Source organism: Otolemur garnettii, unplaced genomic scaffold (assembly GCF_000181295.1).
Source record: "Otolemur garnettii isolate 467f Iridium unplaced genomic scaffold, OtoGar3 scaffold00009, whole genome shotgun sequence".
Lineage (NCBI taxonomy): Eukaryota > Metazoa > Chordata > Mammalia > Primates > Galagidae > Otolemur > Otolemur garnettii.
Genome location: NW_003852404.1, coordinates 30,547,901 through 30,569,238, shown reverse-complemented (window position 1 = coordinate 30,569,238; position 21,338 = coordinate 30,547,901). Strand labels below are relative to the sequence as shown.

Genomic DNA, 21,338 nt, shown 5'->3' with positions numbered 1-21,338 from the left:
AATAATGTCTATGCTTGTTTAGCTACTTCTGTGTCTTGTATTTCCCTAATATACATTCTATAAATAGTATTGTATTCACTTATCCTATAAATCATGTTTGTTGTAAAATGCTGCTGCTGATATTAATCTTTCAACCAATTGTTGGTAGTATGTTATTTTTTATGCTCATGTCATGTCAATATATTTGTAAGAATATTGCATTCACCTCAGGCTCTGGGGCAGAATGCAATACTATTATAGAAGTATAGTGAAGGGGCAGTGCCTGTGGCTCAAGGAGTAGGGCGCCAGCCCCATATGCTGGAGGTGGTGGGTTCAAACCCAGCCCTGGACAAAAACTGTGGGAAAAAAAAAAAAAGGATGGAGGAAAAAAAAAGAAAAGTATAGTGAATGCAGTACTATTTATAGAATAGCATAGTCAAGCTTAGTGAAGATGCTACAGTTTGTAACTCACAGCGGTGTTGTGATCTTTGCATAACATAACTATAGAAATGCCTAGAATATTGTCAGCATCTAAGAACTTACTACTACATTTTGGTTCTTTATGAGTAAATTAAAATCAAGGGAAAGATACAATCATTCTTGTCCATCTTCTTTACACATTACCCTATTTTATTCAATATTTTTCCTTTTGCCATTTTCCATTTATAATATAGGAAAAATTAAACTGATAGTCTCCACCTGTTATAAAGGTTACAATGTTCACAACTGCATTGTTGAGTATGAATCAGTAATTAACATCTTATTCATTCTCATACTGTCTTACAGGCTTCTTTCAATATAAACTACAATTCTTCAAACTATTCAGTATGTGCCTATTTCATGTTATTTTGCAAATCTAATGAGAGGTTATCAAAAAAGAGAAACTTCTCACATTTAGACATTTGCAATTGTGTTAGTAGCGAAAAGACACCCACTATTTCTCAGTACATTGTGTAGCCTTAATTCTGTGAGAAACACTTTTTCAATGTTTTTGATGCTTCTCTATAATGTCTAACTTACTGAAGTTTTTAAATAAAGTTTTAGATTTCTCCCTTTGCCTCAATCTATGCTCTAGAATGAGTTTACTTCTTGGGCAGAGATTATGTTTGCGTAAGAAAGGAAGACGGTTCAGATTGACAAGGCAATACTCCTGGGAAAGACTATTAACATGTATAAAGGGATTTCCTTGCAGTATAAATGCTCACACGCGCCCTCCTGGTGCCTCAGAGCCTTCCTGATGTATATATGCAGGTACTGAGAATTGAATTGCCCTGCGAGACAGTAATATAATAAAACTCTAATTTGGGGAGCGGCGTTTCTCCTTATTTGTCTGCTCTATTGTGGGAATGAGTTGCCAATCTTTTACTTCAGCTGATACTTTTATACCTCTGAATTCTGACGCTTCTGCGACTCTGCCTCTGATAATGCATCACAGCGCTGCCGAGTGTCTACCAGTCTCCAACCACGCCACCAATGTGATGTCCACAGGTACTGACTCCTAGGACAGGTGACCTATGGCTGGGCCTAAAGATTTCAGAATGGATGTTTGAATCTTGTTAGTTAAATCTTTTTGCTACTTTTATTTTTCTTCTTCGATTTAACTTGTTCTAAGTTAAATATAAAGAACATTAAAGAAGCCAAAATACCTAAGAATTTCTAATATAAATATTAGTAAGTATAGTAATTTTGTTTTATTATAACAAAAAGATCTGTTTTCTACCTAATGAAACAATGAGCTTGGGTATTTTTAATCTGAAACCCATTTTAATGGAAATGTTTATGGAATAAGGAGCAAAATGAAATAAATATTATAAAATAATTTAATATTTAAAAGGTGCTGTTTCTTTATCTTAAAGATTTATTTGGTTTGGGGTTACATCTGGTACTGTCTAAAAACAACTATAAACCTTATATTAAACCCAACTGAATTATTCCCAATACTAACAACAAAGGATTTCAAAGAATAAAATAATTAAATTAGTTTTGATAAACTTACGTTTTTGGTGCAATATGACACTCAGGAATCAAAGCTGGAGGAAATATAGCATTTAAAACCCAGGAACTAAGCTAAATTTTATGAGGATTAAATTTGAAGAGACTTCACTTCTCACCATGTTTTAACATTAGCCTTATCTAACTTTTTCAAATAAAAATCAAGCCTGAGAATTCAAAAATATTGTCTCAACAAAGTCAACTAAGTACTTACATTTTGCTAATGTGTTCATTCTTCTTGCAATCACAAATGAAGTTTTTAAAACTGATTTACAAATAGAGAAAGCCTTGAGTTGAAAAAATTTCTTTCATTAAATAGTAAAATACTACTCACTTTCCATTAGTTTTAAATTAAATTTGCCTCCTATTTATAGATGATATAAAATTTTATGCATTTATAAATCAAAATTTGAGTTGCTACATTAATGTTTAAAGGATTTAAACTATATATTTTATTATAATCAGGTATTTTCCAAACATTTATGCAAGTTTGGCATAAATCTGCTGAATTTCAAAAAGTCTAGAAATAAGATATTTGGACTTTGGTAAAGTCATTTAATGTGGTTTTTTTTCATCCACCAAAGATTCCTATAATTTATTTAAAAGGTAATACTCGAAGTATCCTCAAACATATTGCTGAAAAAATATAATAAATTGTTGTTATCAAAAACATTCATTGTAAATTAATCTAAACAATTACCACACAGCCAATCATACATTTCAAATAATAAATGGTTCTATACATTGGGGATGAGAAGGACGATACATTATTTCTTTAATCCTCTGTATGTAAAGAGAATTTGAACAGCATGGAAATAAAATTTAGAATTGAGGTTCAGTTAGCAAAATGATCTCGTTTCAGGCTCAAAATTCTATTTATTTATTTAACAATAAGTAGTATAGTAAATTAGCCTCTTTGTAGCAGCCAACTTCCTAAACTCAGAAAAACAAAAAGTATTTAAAGCTTGTAAGTAAAAAAAAAGATTATAATCAGTAAAAATGACCTAAAATATTTTAAAAGATAATAGCATTTATAACTTTCTCATGAAATTATAATCATATCTACCTAATAGAGTAAAGAATTAGAAATACTGGTTTTAATGAGAATGTTAAATTTAGAATGCATAATAAGACTTTTATGTGTAATTATTATGTAGCAAAATTACTTCAGTTCTTTCTACTTGTTAGTTATAAAAGGAAAATTTGGGCAGATCTTTAAAAATCAAAGATCGCTCTATATTTTTAAGAAATGCAGTTTACTTTAGAGACAGCCTATCTTTAATCACTAGGCTACGAATATGCTCAAATGATACTAATTTTTACTTTATAGCAATTATCCAGGAAAGTGTGGTTTTATATTTATGAAAATTCACTAGTATGTTCAGTGTATGAAGCAGAAATGAGAAAATAAGATACACGAGGGAACACTGACAGGTAGTTCATGCTCCTCATCATCTTGGTGACTTGTGTTTAAAACTTGATAAACATGTAGTAATTCAAATTACAGTCAAAAAAGAAATTGATTTCGTGAACCATATCACCACTTTTGAACAATGACGTTTACGTACGGCTTTGTGGATGTCAAGTCACCCAGCCATCTATGGCATTATTTGGGGGGCAACTTCATCATTATGGCTGAGTCCACTGTGTGTGTGCAGAGAATGTGCGACCTGTGGCATCAGCATCAACGTGAATAGATCAGACATGGTCACACGTTTTTCATGACACTCTGAATGCAGTAGGATTTTTATTATTTCACTCAATAGGAGGCTACTTGCTCTGCCACGTCCTCTTTGATGACAGAAATTTGTTCGGAAAACTAAGCGAAAGGGCAGATTCATTCAGAGTTCATTTCTACGTCCGTTATTCCAGAGAAAGGCCTCTTCATAACATCACGCTACACATGAATTTTAAGAGATTTTTCCTTTTGTCAGTTTGTTGTAAGGTGTGTATTGGACAGAACCTACAAGGATTGTGTGACTTCCCAACAGCCACGTTCCAAACTTCCCAGTCAGCCCTTCATGGGGCCACTCCTGACACTGGCACAGATCGCAGGGTAATTAATGAAGGGTCTCGTCCACATGGATGATTTATGATCTCATTACTTCAGACCTTGACCCTCAGTTTTAACCCACTTATCAGAGAACTTCCCCCAAATGAGAATAAAATGAGAGGCCTATAACTTTAATAATTACATAACTGTATATTTTTAAGTGAAACTTGAATCCTCATTCATTTTCTCACCAGTCTTGTCCATTTTGTCTTTGATTCAAACTCTTAAATGTCTGCGCACACTTTCCTCGGCAAAAACCCTGGGAAACGCAGCAACAGGACTTCATTATTCTGTTCCTTCCTGTCATTATGGAAACCAGCCCTCAACCTATGGAGTGATGGCAGGTAAGAAAAATTCTTTTTACATATGACATTGAGTTTGGGAATAGAAGGATTTTCTGGGCCTGGAAGAATGGTGAACAGAGCGTGACATAAAATTCTGATCTCTTGGGTGGTGCCTGTGGCTCAAAGGAGTCGGGCGCCAGCCACATATACCAGAGGTGGCAGGTTCAAACTCGGCCCCAGGCAAAAATTGCAAAAAAAAAAAAAAAATTCTGATCTCTTAACTTTGGAAATTATTGTTAAAAGCCGTCATAGATTATATATTCTATGACGCCCTCAGTGACCCTAGGGGTTATTGATAATCATCCTATTTTATGCAAGCCTGAACTGCTATGCTATTTAACTCTTGTTTTTGCTTTGTATGATTTTTATTTTAATTCACTACTATCAAACATCTGGTTGTCACTCGGTGCTATTGGCAGGCTGGCCTACACTAAAAACACAGCAGCGAGTAGCCTCATGTGGCTTTCACATTTGAATGTAAATTAACTAAAATAAAATTTAAAACTCAGTTGCACTAACTACATTTCAAGTGCTCACATGTGGCTACTGGGTATCATATCAGGCAGCAAAGATTTATTAAATTTCCACTCATCACAGTATTTCTGCTGGACATTTGGCTCATACAGACAAATAAAACATTGATGTAGGCCGAGAGTAATCGGCAGGGGCTTTAATGGCAGCTGTTTCACTAGCTAGCAGCCCTTTCAGAATTATTTCTGATTTGTAACTGAGATTGAAATAATCGATACCTTTCCCCTCTGGATAAGTAAACCATCACTATAGCGCTGTAACGACCTATTTACGATGCTTACATGAAGGCATTGAAGCAAGGTTTTTTAAAAAATGAGAAAATCTGGCTGTGGAGATTTACTTATCACAAACTTCATTCCTTCATTTCAGGGTATGGACAGATAAAAGACTTTAATGATCTTTAAAAGTGCATAGTTTTGTTGGGCACAGCTTTTTTTATTTGTTGGTTTGCTTTTAAAGAAATTATTTGATCTTTTATATTTATTACTGTAGCTCAGCGATTCTCAACTTGTGGGTCACGACCCGCAGAAACCGTATTAAAGGGTTGCGGCTTTGGGAAGGTTGAGAGGCACTGTATGTAGCAAGTGTAGGACTCTTGTCAGTAAAGCTGTGCGAAAGAACCTGGGTATGAGAGAGAGACACAGGAGAGATACAGGAGAGATAAGGGAGATATTATGGGTCAAGGAATCACATGTGGGGGAAATCTTTTCTGAGTTGTATTTTGTTATTATCCAGATAAGCAATAAAAAAAAAACCATGTATTTGTGCTTATAATTTTGAAATAAAATGAAGCACAACATTTAAATTTTTAACTATTTAATTTTTAATTTTTTAAATTTCTCAACTTAAGACTAAATAAAACTTTGAAATAGAACAATATGCCAGAAAATTGTTGGCATCTCTTATATTCTTTGAAGCAGCATTCTAAATAAATCGGTATCCTCACATTCATGGTAAGATAAAGACTGATGTTTTTTAACAACTACCTGTAAATCTTCATGTCTTTTTAAAATAACTGAGAAGTCAGAAAATTTATATTTTTTTCTCTCTGAAATTTGATTATTTATGATTCATATACTTGGTTAATCAATATTTCCAGTTAATGAGAACAGCTTTCCTGGGTGACGAAGTCTAAAATGTAAATCTGTATGTTTACCGACTGGAGGTGCAGGAGGAATGCCTGCTGCGACCTTTCCCACATTTGATGTGTGGGCAGGACATGCCCAACACATGCTGCTATTTCCTGGAGGAAAGGACTTGCAGTTCATTGGAAGTGATTCCCAGGAAGCTAGATTACGCTTTTAGTTCTTCTCTTAATCTAGCACCAATCTTATGGTAGCCCCTGACAATTGATGGAGATTGACACAAAGATAAAAACCAATCACAGGCCAGCAGTCAAGAAACTCTTGTCCAAATATCATAAGATAGTTTTGCTATCGCCTTTCCTCCCCACCAAATCAAAAAGGACCTACAGTTGGCCTCGTGAGTTCACGGCTGGCCTCAGAATTTTAAGACCCTTCCTGCTTAGAACTGGAGCCAACAGCTCAGTGTTGACAGTCAGAGTCAACTGGCAACTTGGTTTTGCTAATACAAGTTGCCTCAAGAGGGAACGCAGAAAACCCCTTCTATGACACTTTTCATCGTTACAATTAAGAAGGAAAGGCTTCTGGAAAAGCCTTTTAAAATGATTCCAAACCTGGCTTGGCGATGCCAAGAGCAAAACTGTTACACCAAGATTTGGAAGTATCATTTTAGTCTTAAAATTAAATGCATTTTGTTACCTAAAGAGAAACTCCTCATGGCAAACAGAGACACTATATATGAATATTATTAAGAGGAGTAGTATGAAAATGTGATACACTATAATTTGTCAGGATGTGTATATTTGACATATATTCAGTATTGGCTTCATGGGAGATCGAATGCTGGAGAATCTAATCTCTCCTTCCTTTATCCCCAGAGAAACCGCACAAGTTAAATTACAAAACATAGAAATTATAAAATAACAGAGAAAACAATGACACATACAATAAAAACCAGTGCCATGGTTATGGCATTTACATTTCTGAGAAGTGCCACGCTGTTAATCACATCATCTGCTTCCACACAATCCACAGAAGTGTCTCCTCCACGGCAGAGACAAGCCCAGTGGCACATACTTTACGTAAAAGTGAAAATGCAGAGAGAACTTTTACCTCAAGGATGTGAAATTACTTTATTTTAGTATCATGTTTAGTAATATCACTCATATTCTGACGCTTCCAGTTAGTTAGAACATTTTATTAAATTAGTAGCCCACAGGAAGGGAAGAGCCATAGCTAATATTTTGTCAGGTTGGTAGGGAGGACTTTAATCATCAGCTAAGTCTGCAGACCTAATAGACCAGATGTCGTCAAATTAAAGGGAGTGATGAATTGGAAGCAATGAATTAGCTCCACCATCAACGAATTACTAAACTCACTCAGATCACTTAACCCCTCTGAGTTTCAGTCTCTTCATATCTAAATTGTGGTGGGTACTAAAATTCCATCAGGGTTGAGTTGTGGTAAAAAATATACCATCTCAACCTGCTTTCTGTTTTGATCTCCCCTTTAGATACATTTGCAGCTAAATTCCTTCTTCAGGTCCTTCACTCCTGAGCATTTAGAAAATTCAACATACTACAGCACAAATAGCAGGAATCAAAATAGATAAACACAAAATCAAAACAAAATATCAATAGAAAGTCTATGGCTGGTGCAGTGACTCATGCCTGTCATCCTAGCAATCTGGAAGGCTGAGGAGGATCCCTTGAGCTCAGCAGTTCAAGACCAGCCTGTGCAATAGCAAGACCTCTTCTCTACTAAAAAGAGAAAAATCAGCCAGGTGTTGTGGTTGGGCACCTGTAGTCCCTACGCAGGAGGCTGAGGCAGGAGGATCCCTTTTGCCCAAGAGTTTGAGGTTGCTGTGAGCTAGGCTGGCACCATGGTACTCTAGCCTGGGCAACATGGTGAGGATGTGTCTCAAAAAATAAAACAAAAAAGAAAAAGAAAAAAAGTCCTAAAAATGCTGATTTGGGGATGTCTGAGATTGTTTCTCTTCCCCAGCATCTAAAGCAGAGTAAAATCTAGAAAACAAACTCATTGGACTACTCAGTCTTTCCATGTTAAGATAGAACCTGAGAAAATCAGCCTCACATAATGAATGTTAAAACTAGCGTAAGTATATGTCATAATGGTCAAACCAAGAAGTGATGTGGCAATCCTTGTCTTAAAAATTAATTTGAAGAGGAAATGACTATGAACTGATGAGCAGATAAAGAAAATGGACACACACATACACATATGTATATATAAAACAGAATACTACTCAGCCATCAAAAAGAATGAAATACTGCCTTTTACAGCATCTTGGATGGAACTGGAGGCCATATCCTAAGTGAAGTATTTCAAGCAATACAGATACCACCTATAGTCACTTATAAGTGGGAGGTAAATGATGGATCTTTAAGGAACACAGAGGGGTATAATAGACATTAGAGACCCAGAAGGGGGGCGAGGGTGAGAGGAGACTGAAGGATCAAAACTTACCTATCAGGTACAGTGTACGCTATTCAAATGACAGGTACACACAAAGCCTGTCACCTCAGTGCAAATCATCCACATAACAAAACACAGTGCACACCCTAAATCTACTGAAATATTACAAATTAAAATAAAAACAGGAAATCAAAAGTAAAATTATCTGATGTCTGGTAATTAACCAAGGTGATGAGCATTCATTTTTTTTTTATGAGAAATGGCTAATAAAATATTGCTGTGGTTCTGAAAATGTCTTCTTCACCTGGGGTAATACAGAAGGCCACAGAAATCTGTTTGGCAGTTTATATGGAGAAATGGTCTACTTTGGAGCCCATCTTTTCATTCTTATTTATTTTTCCTTTCTTTACTTCTTTGGTTCTCTGCCCCTCCCCCTTTGCTCCTTCCTTCCTTCTCTCCCTCCCTCCCTCCCTTCCTCCTTTCCTTCCTTCCTTCTTTCCTTCTTTCTTTCTTTCCTTCCATCTTTCCTTATTGCTTTGTTATTTTTTTCTCTGTCCCTAAATTATTTTGATTGTAACGACTCCGAGAGAAGGAGTAATTCTGAGGATCTTTTTGCCTGTGATTTAGGAAGTCTTTCAGCAGCAGGAACAGGATGTAACTTCCCTTATAGAGTGGGTAGGGACTGGCAATATTTTTCTGTAAAGAACCAGACAGTAAATATGTTAAATGTGGTAGTCTCTGTCACAACTACTCAATTCTGCTATCGTAGCACGACATCAGTCACAGGCTCTATGTAAACAAATCGTCATGGCTTTATTCTGATTAAACATAATTTACAAAAATAGGCAGTGGACTCCTTCTGTACATGAATAAGATTTACCAATGCACTTAAGTGAAAAGGTCACAACTGGAATTTATGATTTGCTTTGAATTATTGCACATATGGAGAAATGGAAATAAACAGAAATATTCAAACACATATTTCTGTGGATTTTACAAACACAGAAGGGTGGTATATCCTCTGCTTCTTCTGTTTCCTATTTTAAGGCATGAAACCCTTGACCTGAGATGTTGTCAGCCAGCCACATGCTGCAAAGTGCCCCAGGCCACGGTACATTGAGTCAGAGCCTGGCTAGGCAAGCCCTGTCTCTGCCCCCCATTGCCTGCTTTGGAAGATTTATTTCTTATCTCCCCCCTCTGCCACCCAGAAATACATACATAGCAATTCAGAAAGGTTCTGGTGTATTAATCTACAATGTAAAAATATATTTAGGACCATAGAGGTTGTGCAAACACTTCCCAGCTATTTAAGTGTGTACTGTTGACACCTCGAGTTGATTTTGCTTTATCCATGTTTGAGAAAATATATTCGAGACCTCTGCTGCATGTGACTCACATCTATTATATTATTTCTATTTTTTGTTTCTTTTTCAGGAATCTAGGCTTTAAAAATTTTTTAAAAATATTTTGTCATATATACTATACTCCAACATATACCAGTTCCTCCCAACAATCCTCCCAATACAGGATCTGGTGGTAGGAACATCAGTATATGTGCCTCTGCTTATAACTGCTATGATGAATTTCTGGAAGTTAATTTCAGAAATATTGTGACCCCGCAGATCATTCTGTATGCTTTCATAGAGTGAAAAATAAAAATATGTCACACATCATGTTTCTCTTCTTGCTCTGAGTATTATATTTACTGTGTACTTTTTCTTTTTATTTTTTTTAAATTTTATTAAATTATAATTGTGAACATTAATGCATTTCTGGGGTGCAATGTGCTGATTTGATAACCACCTGCACATTCATACAAATGATAAAACCAGACTACAGGTCTATGTGCTTTTCAATGGTCTCTCCTCAGATTCGTTTTCTTAGTGTCCACTTTCTTGGGGTATTTATCATGTGTAAAACACATTTAACATTTTCTGGAAATGGGAACAGTACACTTCTAATGTCGTAAAAATAACGATGATATTTTTCTGTGAAAAATGTAAATATATTTTAGAAATTATAAATATAGAGGGTGCCAAAAAATGTGTACTCATTTTAAGAAAGAAAATAACTGCCTTAAATTTGTAATACTCACATCACTTCTGACTACTGCAATTACAAGAAGCGTCACCATGACTTGCACTCATCTTTTGTTACTGGTATACACCGAATATGGCAATTTTAATACAGTTTTTTTCTTTCTTCAAATATGTATTTTTTTTTTGCTCCTTATGTATTTGTTTAATGTAGCCAAATACATTTAAATATAGAAAAAACCTTTAGAGGAAAGCCACTTAATTTATCTGAGTATAGACTGTGTGAAAAATAAGCGAGGTAATTATTTGGATGTGGTTTGTCACAACGTTTGTTGAACTTGAGTTCTAGTTTAAACTGTATCATTAATTTATTGTGGCACTGGAGGAAGTTAGTTTATTTTACATACATTTAAAATATTTTAAATTGGGGGGCATATATCTATCCTTTCTAACTCAGTTGTTTATTTAAGGATAAGGAAGAGGACAAATGTGAGATGAACACAGCACAAAGTGTTGCATAGATTTGTAGTAGAGCACGATTATCATTGGCCAGAAAAATTAGAAATAATTATCAAGGTCGTTAACATTGACGACCTGAATGCTAAGGTTGTAGCATTCAGACAAATGGAATGCTACATAAAAATATCCAGTAAGTTATTAATGTTAAATAAATTGTTCGACATAGGTTAGGTGAGTTATCTGGTGTCTTAATATATTAAAAGTACAAAATCAAAGAGTAGCCTGACTTTTTTGTCTTGTTTTTACTGTTTTTCCAGGTAGTCCATTATTAAGTATCATAATGTCTGACATATCTGAATGAAGAGGGAAATGATTTTTTTTATATATTTTTAAGGATTTACTCTGAAAGCATAAACTTAAGACAGGTATTGAGATAAATATTAAGTAGATTCTAAAATAAACGCCATCAGTTTTCTTTTTATATAACTGTTTTTTTTGTTTGTTTTCAATTTTTGGCCAGGGCTGGGTTTGAACCTGCCACCTCTGGCATATAGGGCTGGTGCTCTACTCCTTTGAGCCACAGGTGTGGCCCTATAATAGTCTTTTCTTTAACTGGCAGAAATCCAAAACTAATAAGAAACTAAAAATGAACCTCAGAAGCAATGAACATTCTCAAAGAAAAACTATTTAATAAATAAAAAGGTTATACAATTGCTTTATAAAATTTTTTCTCTTCGAATCAATACACTATACCCTAAAGCATAAAGTGGATAGTTAGCTGATTTTGCAAAAGCCAACCTGGATAATTTGGGTTTGTAAAAGTGGCATGGCTTTCTCAAGACAAAAACAGTTTCTTCAAAATCTTTTTCACCCTTGTGAAGCAGATGAATTTATTTTATGCCATTTCGTCTTACCTATTGCTTGTATGTTTACAGTCTAAAAGTAACGTATTCTTTTAGACAGGGCTGCACTTTATAATTACATATTCTTATATAAATAATATGAGTCAACAATTTGCTGAGTTACACTATGCTTTGCTCATTACATATTGATATGTTAATCTAAGATTTGTATATTCTGGAAAAATACATTATTACTCATGCCTTTGATTTGTTAATATATTTATAGAAAAATTTTAGGTAGCATGAACTCAATGTATTTTTGTCATGTTTCCAAGAGTGATTAGTACATGAATTCCATACTAGTTTATTTTTAAATATTCATTTATACTCATAAGAAAAATGACTACTCAATATTTTTCTAGCAAAATGTCTTGGTTATACAGTTCAGAATATTGACTTCAGGATCCCCAAGGATATCAAAATCTACAGATGGCCCAAAAACCATCTACAAAATGTTACATTATTTGTGTATAACTCATGCATATCTTCCTATGTACTTAATCAACTCTAGATTGTTTATAAAACCTAGTACAATATAAATGCTATGGTTTTTAAATTTTTATTATTTTTTCATTTTTTTAACTGTGTTTTTAAAACTATTTTTGAGCCATGGATGGTTGAATGTATGAACCCATGGATATGGAGGGCTGACTGGAGTTGTCATTCAATAGCAATTGAAGTAACCCCTTTGCCATAGAAATGGTATTAGAGCAATGAAGAAAATAAGAGACAAAATGTGTTGGACTTTGACCTATAAACCATCCCTTTACCTAGGCTTCCTAACTGAGATAGACTCTTCCTTCCTAATACAAAATGAAATCTGGAAGTAATTTTCTTTTAAATTTCATAATATTTTGAATGTGTGTATCATTTGACTCACACAGTAGAGTTAATGCTTCGTCCTTTATGATTACCAATTACATCCAGAATTGCATCTTTTCTTACCATTTATTTTTGCTTCTCTTTAAATAATAATCAAGAAGTGATTTCGTGATATTGCATGTTTTTTCAAGAAATCATGTTGCAAACTTTTTAATAGAAATTTTAAAATCAACTTTTCTTAAATTCTATTCACTCTTCAAATCTATTTAACCACCTTGTTAATGTATTTTATGTTTTTACAATTCTCTTCTTTGTTAAAATAAAAATGACATGATTATTATTATTTATTTTTTTTGCAGTTTTTGGCGGGGGCTGGGTTTGAACCCACCACCTCCGGCATATGGGGCCAGCGCCCTACTCCTTGAGCCACAGGCGCCACCCAACATAATTATTTTTTATTGAAACCAAGCATTTACTAAAAACAGTGGAGTTTTTCAATACTGTAAAATGAGTTTATCAATTGCAAGAAAACTACTCAGCATAGAACTTTGGCCAAAGCATTTAGTGTCTTGGTTACAGCAAATATCACTGATTATTTAGTCAATGAGATAAGAAAACAGATGAATGCATCCATTCTGGTTACAGTCAAACCTCAGATTCCCAGGAATAGGTGTCTCTTAAGAGAAAAAATGATAGAAATTTACACTTCTGAAGGAATTTTCTTCTTATTTTAGTCATTTGTAACCCCTGCTTCTTTCCCTTAACATGATCTTTGCCTTTGCTGCTGGAGTAGGTGGGAGACATGTAAGCCCACGTTTTTTTGTTTTGTTTTGTTTTTTTTTTTTTTAGACGGAGCCTCAAGCTGTCCCCCTGGGTAGAGTGCCATGGCATCTCGCTCACAGCAACCTCCAACTCCTGGGCTCAAGCAAGTCTCCTGCCTCAGCCTCCCAAGTAGCTGGGACTACAGGCGCCCGCCACAATACCCGGCCATTTTTTGGTTGCAGCCATCATTGTTGTTTGGCGGCCCGGGCTGGATTCGAACCTGCCACCTTAGGTGTATGTGGCTGGCGCCTTAGCCACTTGAGCCACAAGTGCCAAGCCAAGCCCACCTTTTATTAAGCTCCCTGATTCTTCCTCTGAGAGTCTGAGCGTCAAGTACTGAGAATGGCTGTGGCCAAATAATAGGCTCTCACAGGTAAAGCCTTCCTTATATAGAAATGAGGAATAATCATAAATGGTCTTTTCCTTTTCTTATTTTGTTTGCTCACAGGTGGTTTAACTCCTTGTCTTTACAAATTTCCTGACCACACCTTGGGTCATGGATTTCCTCCCATACACCAGCCTCTCCTGGCCGAGGACCCCACAGCTGCTGAATTCAAGCAGGAACTCAGGCGGAAAAGTAAATTGGTTGAAGAGCCAATCGATATGGATTCTCCAGAAATCCGAGAACTTGAGAAGTTTGCCAATGAATTTAAAGTGAGAAGAATTAAGTTAGGTATGTGCTTATTAACGGCAAGGGGGCAAATAAGGTGGTCTGCAAATCCTTACTCCATTACTGTGAAATCTCCCGTAATCTGACTCAAAAGTCTAAGACGGCTCTCAGTCACATCCCTGGTGTAGACCTCAGCCCAGTTATAACAATCCTACAAAAGCCTTTCATTTTCTTACAAATTCTTAATAGTCTAAATGCACAGGTTTTTACATTAATGGCACCCTTCCTATGTTTTACCCATGTCAAGATCAGTTTTGAAAAATGTACCCATTTTTATCTATATTTTACTTAAACTTTTAAATAGAAAATATATTCATAATGTTTCAAAAGTATGAAAGAGCGTAAGCGACGTGTATCTCTTGTGCTTGCCCTTCCTTTTAATCATTGTTTGTTCCTTGATACATTACGCATATATAAGCAAATATAGATACTGCTTCATACAGATGTCTTTTGGAGAGCTTCCAGTATTAATTTTTCTGGATTCTCCTTTCTTTCATGGAGCTTTTAAATTCCACCTTATGAATATACTATGATTTATTTAACCAGTTCTCTACGGGTGGAATGTAGATGATTTCTGATCATTTGATGTTAAAACCATGTAATTAGGTCTATAAATGTCATTTTGCTTCTCTGTAAATACATGTGTAGCAAAAATGTTAGATGCTGAACTGCTTGATCAAAGGATAAGTGTATTTGTTATTTTGATAAATGTCGAACTGTCCTCTATATAAGTTGTACCAAACTTTACTACCACAACGAGTGTCACTTTCACCACCTTAAGAATATAAATTCCATGAAGGCACACAATTCTTGTTGATAGATTTCTTTTTGTTTTCCCACTAGTGGTATAGTCCCAGCATCCTGAACAGTATGGCTAGAACATAGAATAGATAAACAGTGGTTGAATAAATGGTAGGCTATTAGTCTTTCGGATCTTTGTAAATCAGACAGGTCAAAGTGGCATCTTACTGCAGTTTCATTTTAAATTTCTCTTATTATGAGTGTAGCGTGAAGACCATTAGTTTATGTATTTGACAATCATTTGTATTTCCTTTTATGTGAACTGTCTGTTGAGAGCATTTGTTCATTTTCTATTGAAAAGTGTTTTTAAAATATAAACTATAACAATTAACTTTGGTTAAAATTCATGAAATTGTGTACTTTTAAAAATAGGTAGAAATGATAGTTTAAACTCTGCACGTGGAGAATGAACAATAGGTAATTTTGTAATAATATTTACTGATGGCATCATACCTAATCATTCCATACATATAGGCATATAGCCGGAGGCCCTGAAATAATTGCGTGGTTATTGCACGTAATAAACATAGCAGTTCACATCTTTCTAACGTTCATTTTCAGTTTTTTTATTAATATTGCTGTGAATGTTTCAAATTATATGTTGATGGTTTATCTCTGCTTGTATTCTAAAAATGTTTAGAAATCAATACAGATCTTTGTCTGAAGATAGAAGCATTCCCAAACAATACAATAAGTATACTCAGAGATATACATGAAATGTGTGATCATAAAGTCATATAAACTTGTTTTTAGAAAAATTCAGTATAATTCTTAGTTTTATTTGGTATCCTTCAATGATATGGTTGAATTTTCACTTTTCCAGTTGAAATAAAAATTTTATGACATATTACCATATGTTTTAAGCATTACGGTTAATATAGTAAAGTTTTTGAGAATATATCAGATATTTAATAACAATGATGAAAAGAGCAAGAACACATAAGTGTCTCATAAAGTGTTTAGGACACACCTACGTAGCATGGCTAAATGCCATGACTGGTAGATGTTTTCATCTGAATTCTTTTGACTTCCATAAAAAAGTAATTTATTAACTAGAAGAATTACTGGACAATCCTACACTGAAATTGCTAAATAATTCTAATTTGCCAAAAATATATAAATTAAAAACAGTATTCAGTAACTGACAAAGAAAGATACACAGATTTGTGAGATAATAGACCAAAATTAGTGCTTTCTGAACAAGCTGGAGCTAACGATCTTTATTGTCTTTTCACAGGATACACCCAAACAAATGTTGGGGAAGCCCTGGCAGCTGTGCATGGCTCTGAATTCAGCCAAACAACGATCTGCCGATTTGAAAATCTGCAGCTCAGTTTTAAAAATGCCTGCAAACTGAAAGCGATACTCTCCAAATGGCTGGACGAGGCGGAGCAAGTAGGAGGTACTAATGCTGGATCTCTGACGGCTGTGCTATGTTTAAGGCTGTGCTACGTTTTAACCTAAAAATAGTGGCTTCACCTGGTAGGACTAATGCTAAAGAGAGAGGTTTGATGGGAGTTTTTTCCCCCTTTTTTCTTTTCTGTTACATCACACTAAAAACAAACAAAAATTAGCAAGGCCGATGTAATTATATTTGTAATTTACTAAGGCGATAGCTATATAAGGAAAGTTTATAGATAGTACAGCATCAAAGCGAAGTGGTGAAATACTTATTTTTAGTACATCTAGTTTTTTTGCATCTGTGCTATGCTGAAGTAACTGTGTATGAATCACTCTTACAACCTAACATTAGTTTACACTTTTGTACACACTATTCTTCCAAGTAAATAAAATAAGTGACTGCTAGTGGAGCAATTTAATGAGGTGAAATTATCTATTCATACTTCTGTTAAAGATGAATAAAGAGCAAAGTTTAAAAACATTTAAAGCAACTGTTCCAGCAAAAGGTGAGGATATCATATATAAAAAATAGTCTTTGCAAGGTTAATATTTCTTTCTGCATTAACATTTTTCTCCAGGGCCTGAAATGTACAGTGACTTAGACTTCAAAACCTCAGACAAAACTTCAGGGCGTTTTTATTTTGCATCATTTATAGAAAACATTTGAAACCTAAATCAAATAGTTAAAGAAAGAAATCTACTTTGTGTTCATAATTATCCCGTTTCCATACTATAGCGTTGTACAATGAAAAAGTGGGAGCAAACGAAAGGAAAAGAAAACGAAGAACAACTATAAGGTACTTTTTATATTTTATAATTATATTTATTTTACAAATGGAATAAACATTTGGTCCAATATGACACATAAAGGTAAGGTGAATAAACTCAACGGAAGAGACAAGATAGCTTTCTGAAAGTGTACTAGCTTAATTGTGAGAAATGGAGAGCAAGCGATTTTAATGTTTGGTGGAAAATTTTGTATTGTTTGATTCAAGAACACTTTCCTTCCTGAAACTTTAGGTATATACAGAAACGAAACAATCGTTTCTTAAAAAGGGCCATCTCTGCTGTCCTTTTAAATATACATTCTTGCTCTGGCCTTGTGGTATCCTATCTGTGGTATCTGTGTTATTAGAATAACACTGCTACATTCCTTAAATTACACCATGACCTCTTGCATTTTTAACCCAGAAAGATTTTTCATTGATCTTTTGGTAGTTTCTGTGGGGCACACATAGGAACTACTAAAAGATGGGTTTTGTTTTGATTGGTTCATTCTTCACTACACGTTTCCTCTACTGTAAACAACCTGAGAGATGTAGGGGCGTAGTTAGAAATGCCTACGTATGTGTTCACTTCCTTCAAGAACGCAGTGCCCTCTGGTGGCACAAAGTGGGATAAACATAGAAAACTCGGGTCCCCGTACTTACTTCTTCCTGACCCTGGTAACATCACTCTCTGCCTAATACAAGCATCTAAATATTTGACAAATTGTACACCTGTTCTTATTGAAGCGCTTTACAAATGTGTTCAGAGTCTAAGTTTTCTTTTCATGATAATATTTAGGAAATTCAACCTAACTTAATTTTGATCTACCAAAAACTTGACTAAAGACAATGTAATTTCACCCTTTACTCCCCCCACCTCCCCGCCCGCAGTATTGCTGCTAAAGATGCTCTGGAGAGACATTTTGGAGAACAGAATAAACCTTCCTCGCAAGAGATCGTGCGAATGGCTGAAGAACTGAATCTTGAGAAAGAAGTCGTGAGAGTTTGGTTTTGCAACCGAAGGCAGAGAGAAAAACGAGTGAAAACAAGTCTAAATCAGAGTTTATTTTCTATTTCTAAGGAGCATCTTGAATGCAGATAAGATTTACTACTGTGCAATCACCACTTTTTTTTTTGTATTTTTACTTTTCATTCCTTTCTGTTCCTCAACAAAAATACAAATTACTCGGGTGATTTTAAAAATAATTTTATGTCAATGACTTTAGCAGAAATTTTTCTTTACTACTATTGTTTTAAAAAGAATCCAACAATTTAAATTATATTGGTAAGTTGTTTCACTTAAAATAATTATTCTCAGAAGCCACATTGTGCATCTTTGGCCGGTGACTAACAGCAATGAAATGCTTTCTCTTTCTCTCCTTCTCTCCCCCAAAGCCCCCCCCCCCCCAACACACACACACAGACATGTGAGTGTTCTTGTAGGTCTTTTGGTTTAAATTTCTTTTCCAAGCCTATGAGCTTTTTATTATTTTAGTTAGTAATGTCACATATTTAAAGGATTTCACCAGGGAAGTTTCAATTAGAAAATTCATTAACCAATTTTCTGCTTACCACCACCTCTAATAGTTTGAACTAAATGTTTTAAACTTAAAAGCTGAAAGTGTCTTAGAGTTTTATTGCTGTATTTAGGAATAAGCCTTAATTAGAATTAACACCTTTAAAGCTAGTATTCATGGCATAGAATCCAATGAACTGTTTCAAAGAGATCTGGGAAAACATTCATTTATGATCTTTTCATTCTTCTCCCAAATCAGCTTCTTGATGTTTAGCTATAGAAAATATGCTTCATGGATTCTTGAGTCCCAGGCCAGTAGCATGTGAGCCACAACTGAGCGGGGATGATACCTGGCTTATTTACTGTTTTTTCTGCAGTGCTTGAGAAAGTGCTTCTAATAGGCATGCAATCTTTGTTAAATGAAAGAATAAAAGGGTGTACTATTAACAATGGCTACAAATGTAAAGGGTGTCACTTAATTTCAAAATGTAATCTATTTTAAAATATCCCAATTCAGAAAATCATTTGGGATCTCACAACAAAATATGACTACTTTTAATATAATTTGTTAGAATCTATGCTTAATGCAAAAATTTTGATAGATTGAGCCTCTTAATTCTAAGAATTATAGCTCAAAGAATATGTGTACTTAACTTTTAAGAATGTACTTCTTTGACACTTGTAAGAAAAAGCAACCTATGGTGTGATATTATAATTTAGAAGTGACCTTTTGCATTTAAATTTGCTGCCATTGAATTTATTTTTATATAAAATGGAAACAATTAGACCAAATATTACTGTAGATTTAGAATTGTCACTAAATAGATAATACAGCCCAGTCTCTTTATATTATTTAGGACCTAGCATTTTTACAGGTCATCATCTACTTAGATCATATCCATTACAAGGGTAGAAATTGGGGATGTTATTAACAAAGACAGATATTTAATTAACAAAAGATTGTTTCCAATGGTCTAACTATCTATGCTTAAGCACATATTTAGCATTTAAGTGGTATAAATCTTATTCAAGAGTAAATTCCAAATTATTCAGCCATGCAAGTGTTTAAATTCGTTCTCTGGATAACACAATATTTCTTCATCTGCTTAAAACATATATAAGTTGGGGAAGAGATCCCTCAGTTTGCAAAAGACAAGATCACATACATGCACACATATACATATATATGCAAAAATGCATATATGCACTTTGAAACTTGCAACAGAAGCAAAATGTAACACAAATCTAGATTAGTGATGATTTTGCATTTTAAATATGAATTTTCTAGTAATGTTTACTGTGACTTACTTTATGTAACAAAAACACTCATGTATGTGTACTTAGGTCCTCTCTATATACACTTTGCTCATATATAGATACATCGACAAGGCCATTCTTTTCTAGCAGAGACACAACCACTAATGGGAACCAATTTTTCTCCCTAAAAGAAATTATGTTGAATATTAAAATAGGAATTTGTCACTCATTTGGCGACTCACAAGTTAGTTGTAAATACACTGGAACTTAATATTAACTAATTTGTACTAATGAGTTTTGAGACTATTTTTTAGCAGTGTTGTGAAAATATTTTGATACATATAGATTAACATTTTAAAACAATAGAAAATGGTCAATGTTATTTAGAATTCTAAACCACAATTAACCAAGTGACAAATATAATTTGCTATGTAGAACTAATGTTTATACTTTTGGAAATAAATGCCAAAGACTAATTTTAGCCATGTCAGTTGTAAGTCTTTAGGAATTCAGTAGAGTTATCCATTAAAATGAAGAGATGTTTATCATTTATGTCAATCACTAAATTTCAACTTTACTTAGTGGAGGGGGGGTTGGCAAACTCATTCATACAATTTACCTTTGCATCTCTATTGGTGAAAAGACTTTGTTAAGTCAAAGAAATATTTTCAGTATTTGGAGATGGGAGGGGTGTGTGTGTGTGTCTTTTCAAGATGTTGGGGAAGGTTCTGGGAGGTGTGAGTTTCCAGAAGTAGAATGCCGGAAATCAGACTGCCTCTAAAGCAATGTCAATTCAATTGATTCTTAATGGAACCAAGAATACAAGAATAGTTTAAGTCTATTTAAGGGACTCTGCTTCTATAGAGAGGAAACAGGAAATTTGATGGGTTTTTCTGAAGCTGCAAACACCTTTTCATGCAGAGTCAGGGAATGTTATCATAGGTCTCTTTCAGACCTGGGCGACCCTGTTTTAACCTAAGTGTTTAGGAGTGCACATTTACATTAGGGCCACAGGTCTAGGTGAGAACTGGACGCATAGGGAAAGGACATTTGGCCCAAGACAGAGTGCCAGGTTTCCACTAAAGGGATTCAAATCCCTGTGATAAAATACACATCCCAGCACAGGTCAAATAACATAAAACCCCAGGCTGTCAGCTTCTTCCTTTTGGCCTATAGGGTCTCAATCCTGAGCCCCTTTCCATTAGCCCTGGCCGTAACCAAAGACTCTCAGAGCATACAGTCTGAACAGCACAGTCATCTAACAGATGGTCGTCTTGTTTCCTAAGAACAGGTGAGGCCACTGACATTTGGTGTCACGTCCTACTTCCCTGGCACTCTGAAGTCTCCTCCGTCCATGGCTTGTCCATCGGTAGCAAAATGTGGCAAGGCACTGCATCCCTTTCAGTAACACAGATACTTCTTTGTTCTCTTTCTAGGGGTCACCTCTTGTTGTTTGAATACCATTATT

The 21,338-nt window shown here is 34.8% G+C and overlaps 1 protein-coding gene across 2 annotated transcripts; it reads left to right on the top strand.

Moving 5' to 3' along the window:
- The first annotated feature begins 1,201 nt into the window (after nt 1-1,201).
- POU1F1 (POU class 1 homeobox 1) lies at nt 1,202-18,472 on the top strand. Of its 2 annotated transcripts, none has more exons than XM_012801585.1 (6): nt 1,202-1,467; nt 4,219-4,368; nt 13,907-14,131; nt 16,167-16,331; nt 17,067-17,127; nt 17,989-18,472. In XM_012801585.1, the coding sequence occupies exons 1-6, from the start codon at nt 1,326-1,328 to the stop codon at nt 18,197-18,199; spliced, it is 954 nt and encodes a 317-aa protein (XP_012657039.1). In that variant the 5' UTR covers nt 1,202-1,325; the 3' UTR covers nt 18,200-18,472. The 2 variants fall into 2 exon arrangements, with proteins under 2 accessions (XP_012657039.1, XP_012657040.1); XM_012801586.1 differs by having other exon boundaries at nt 4,297-4,368; nt 17,989-18,351.
- The last annotated feature ends 2,866 nt before the right edge of the window (nt 18,473-21,338 follow it).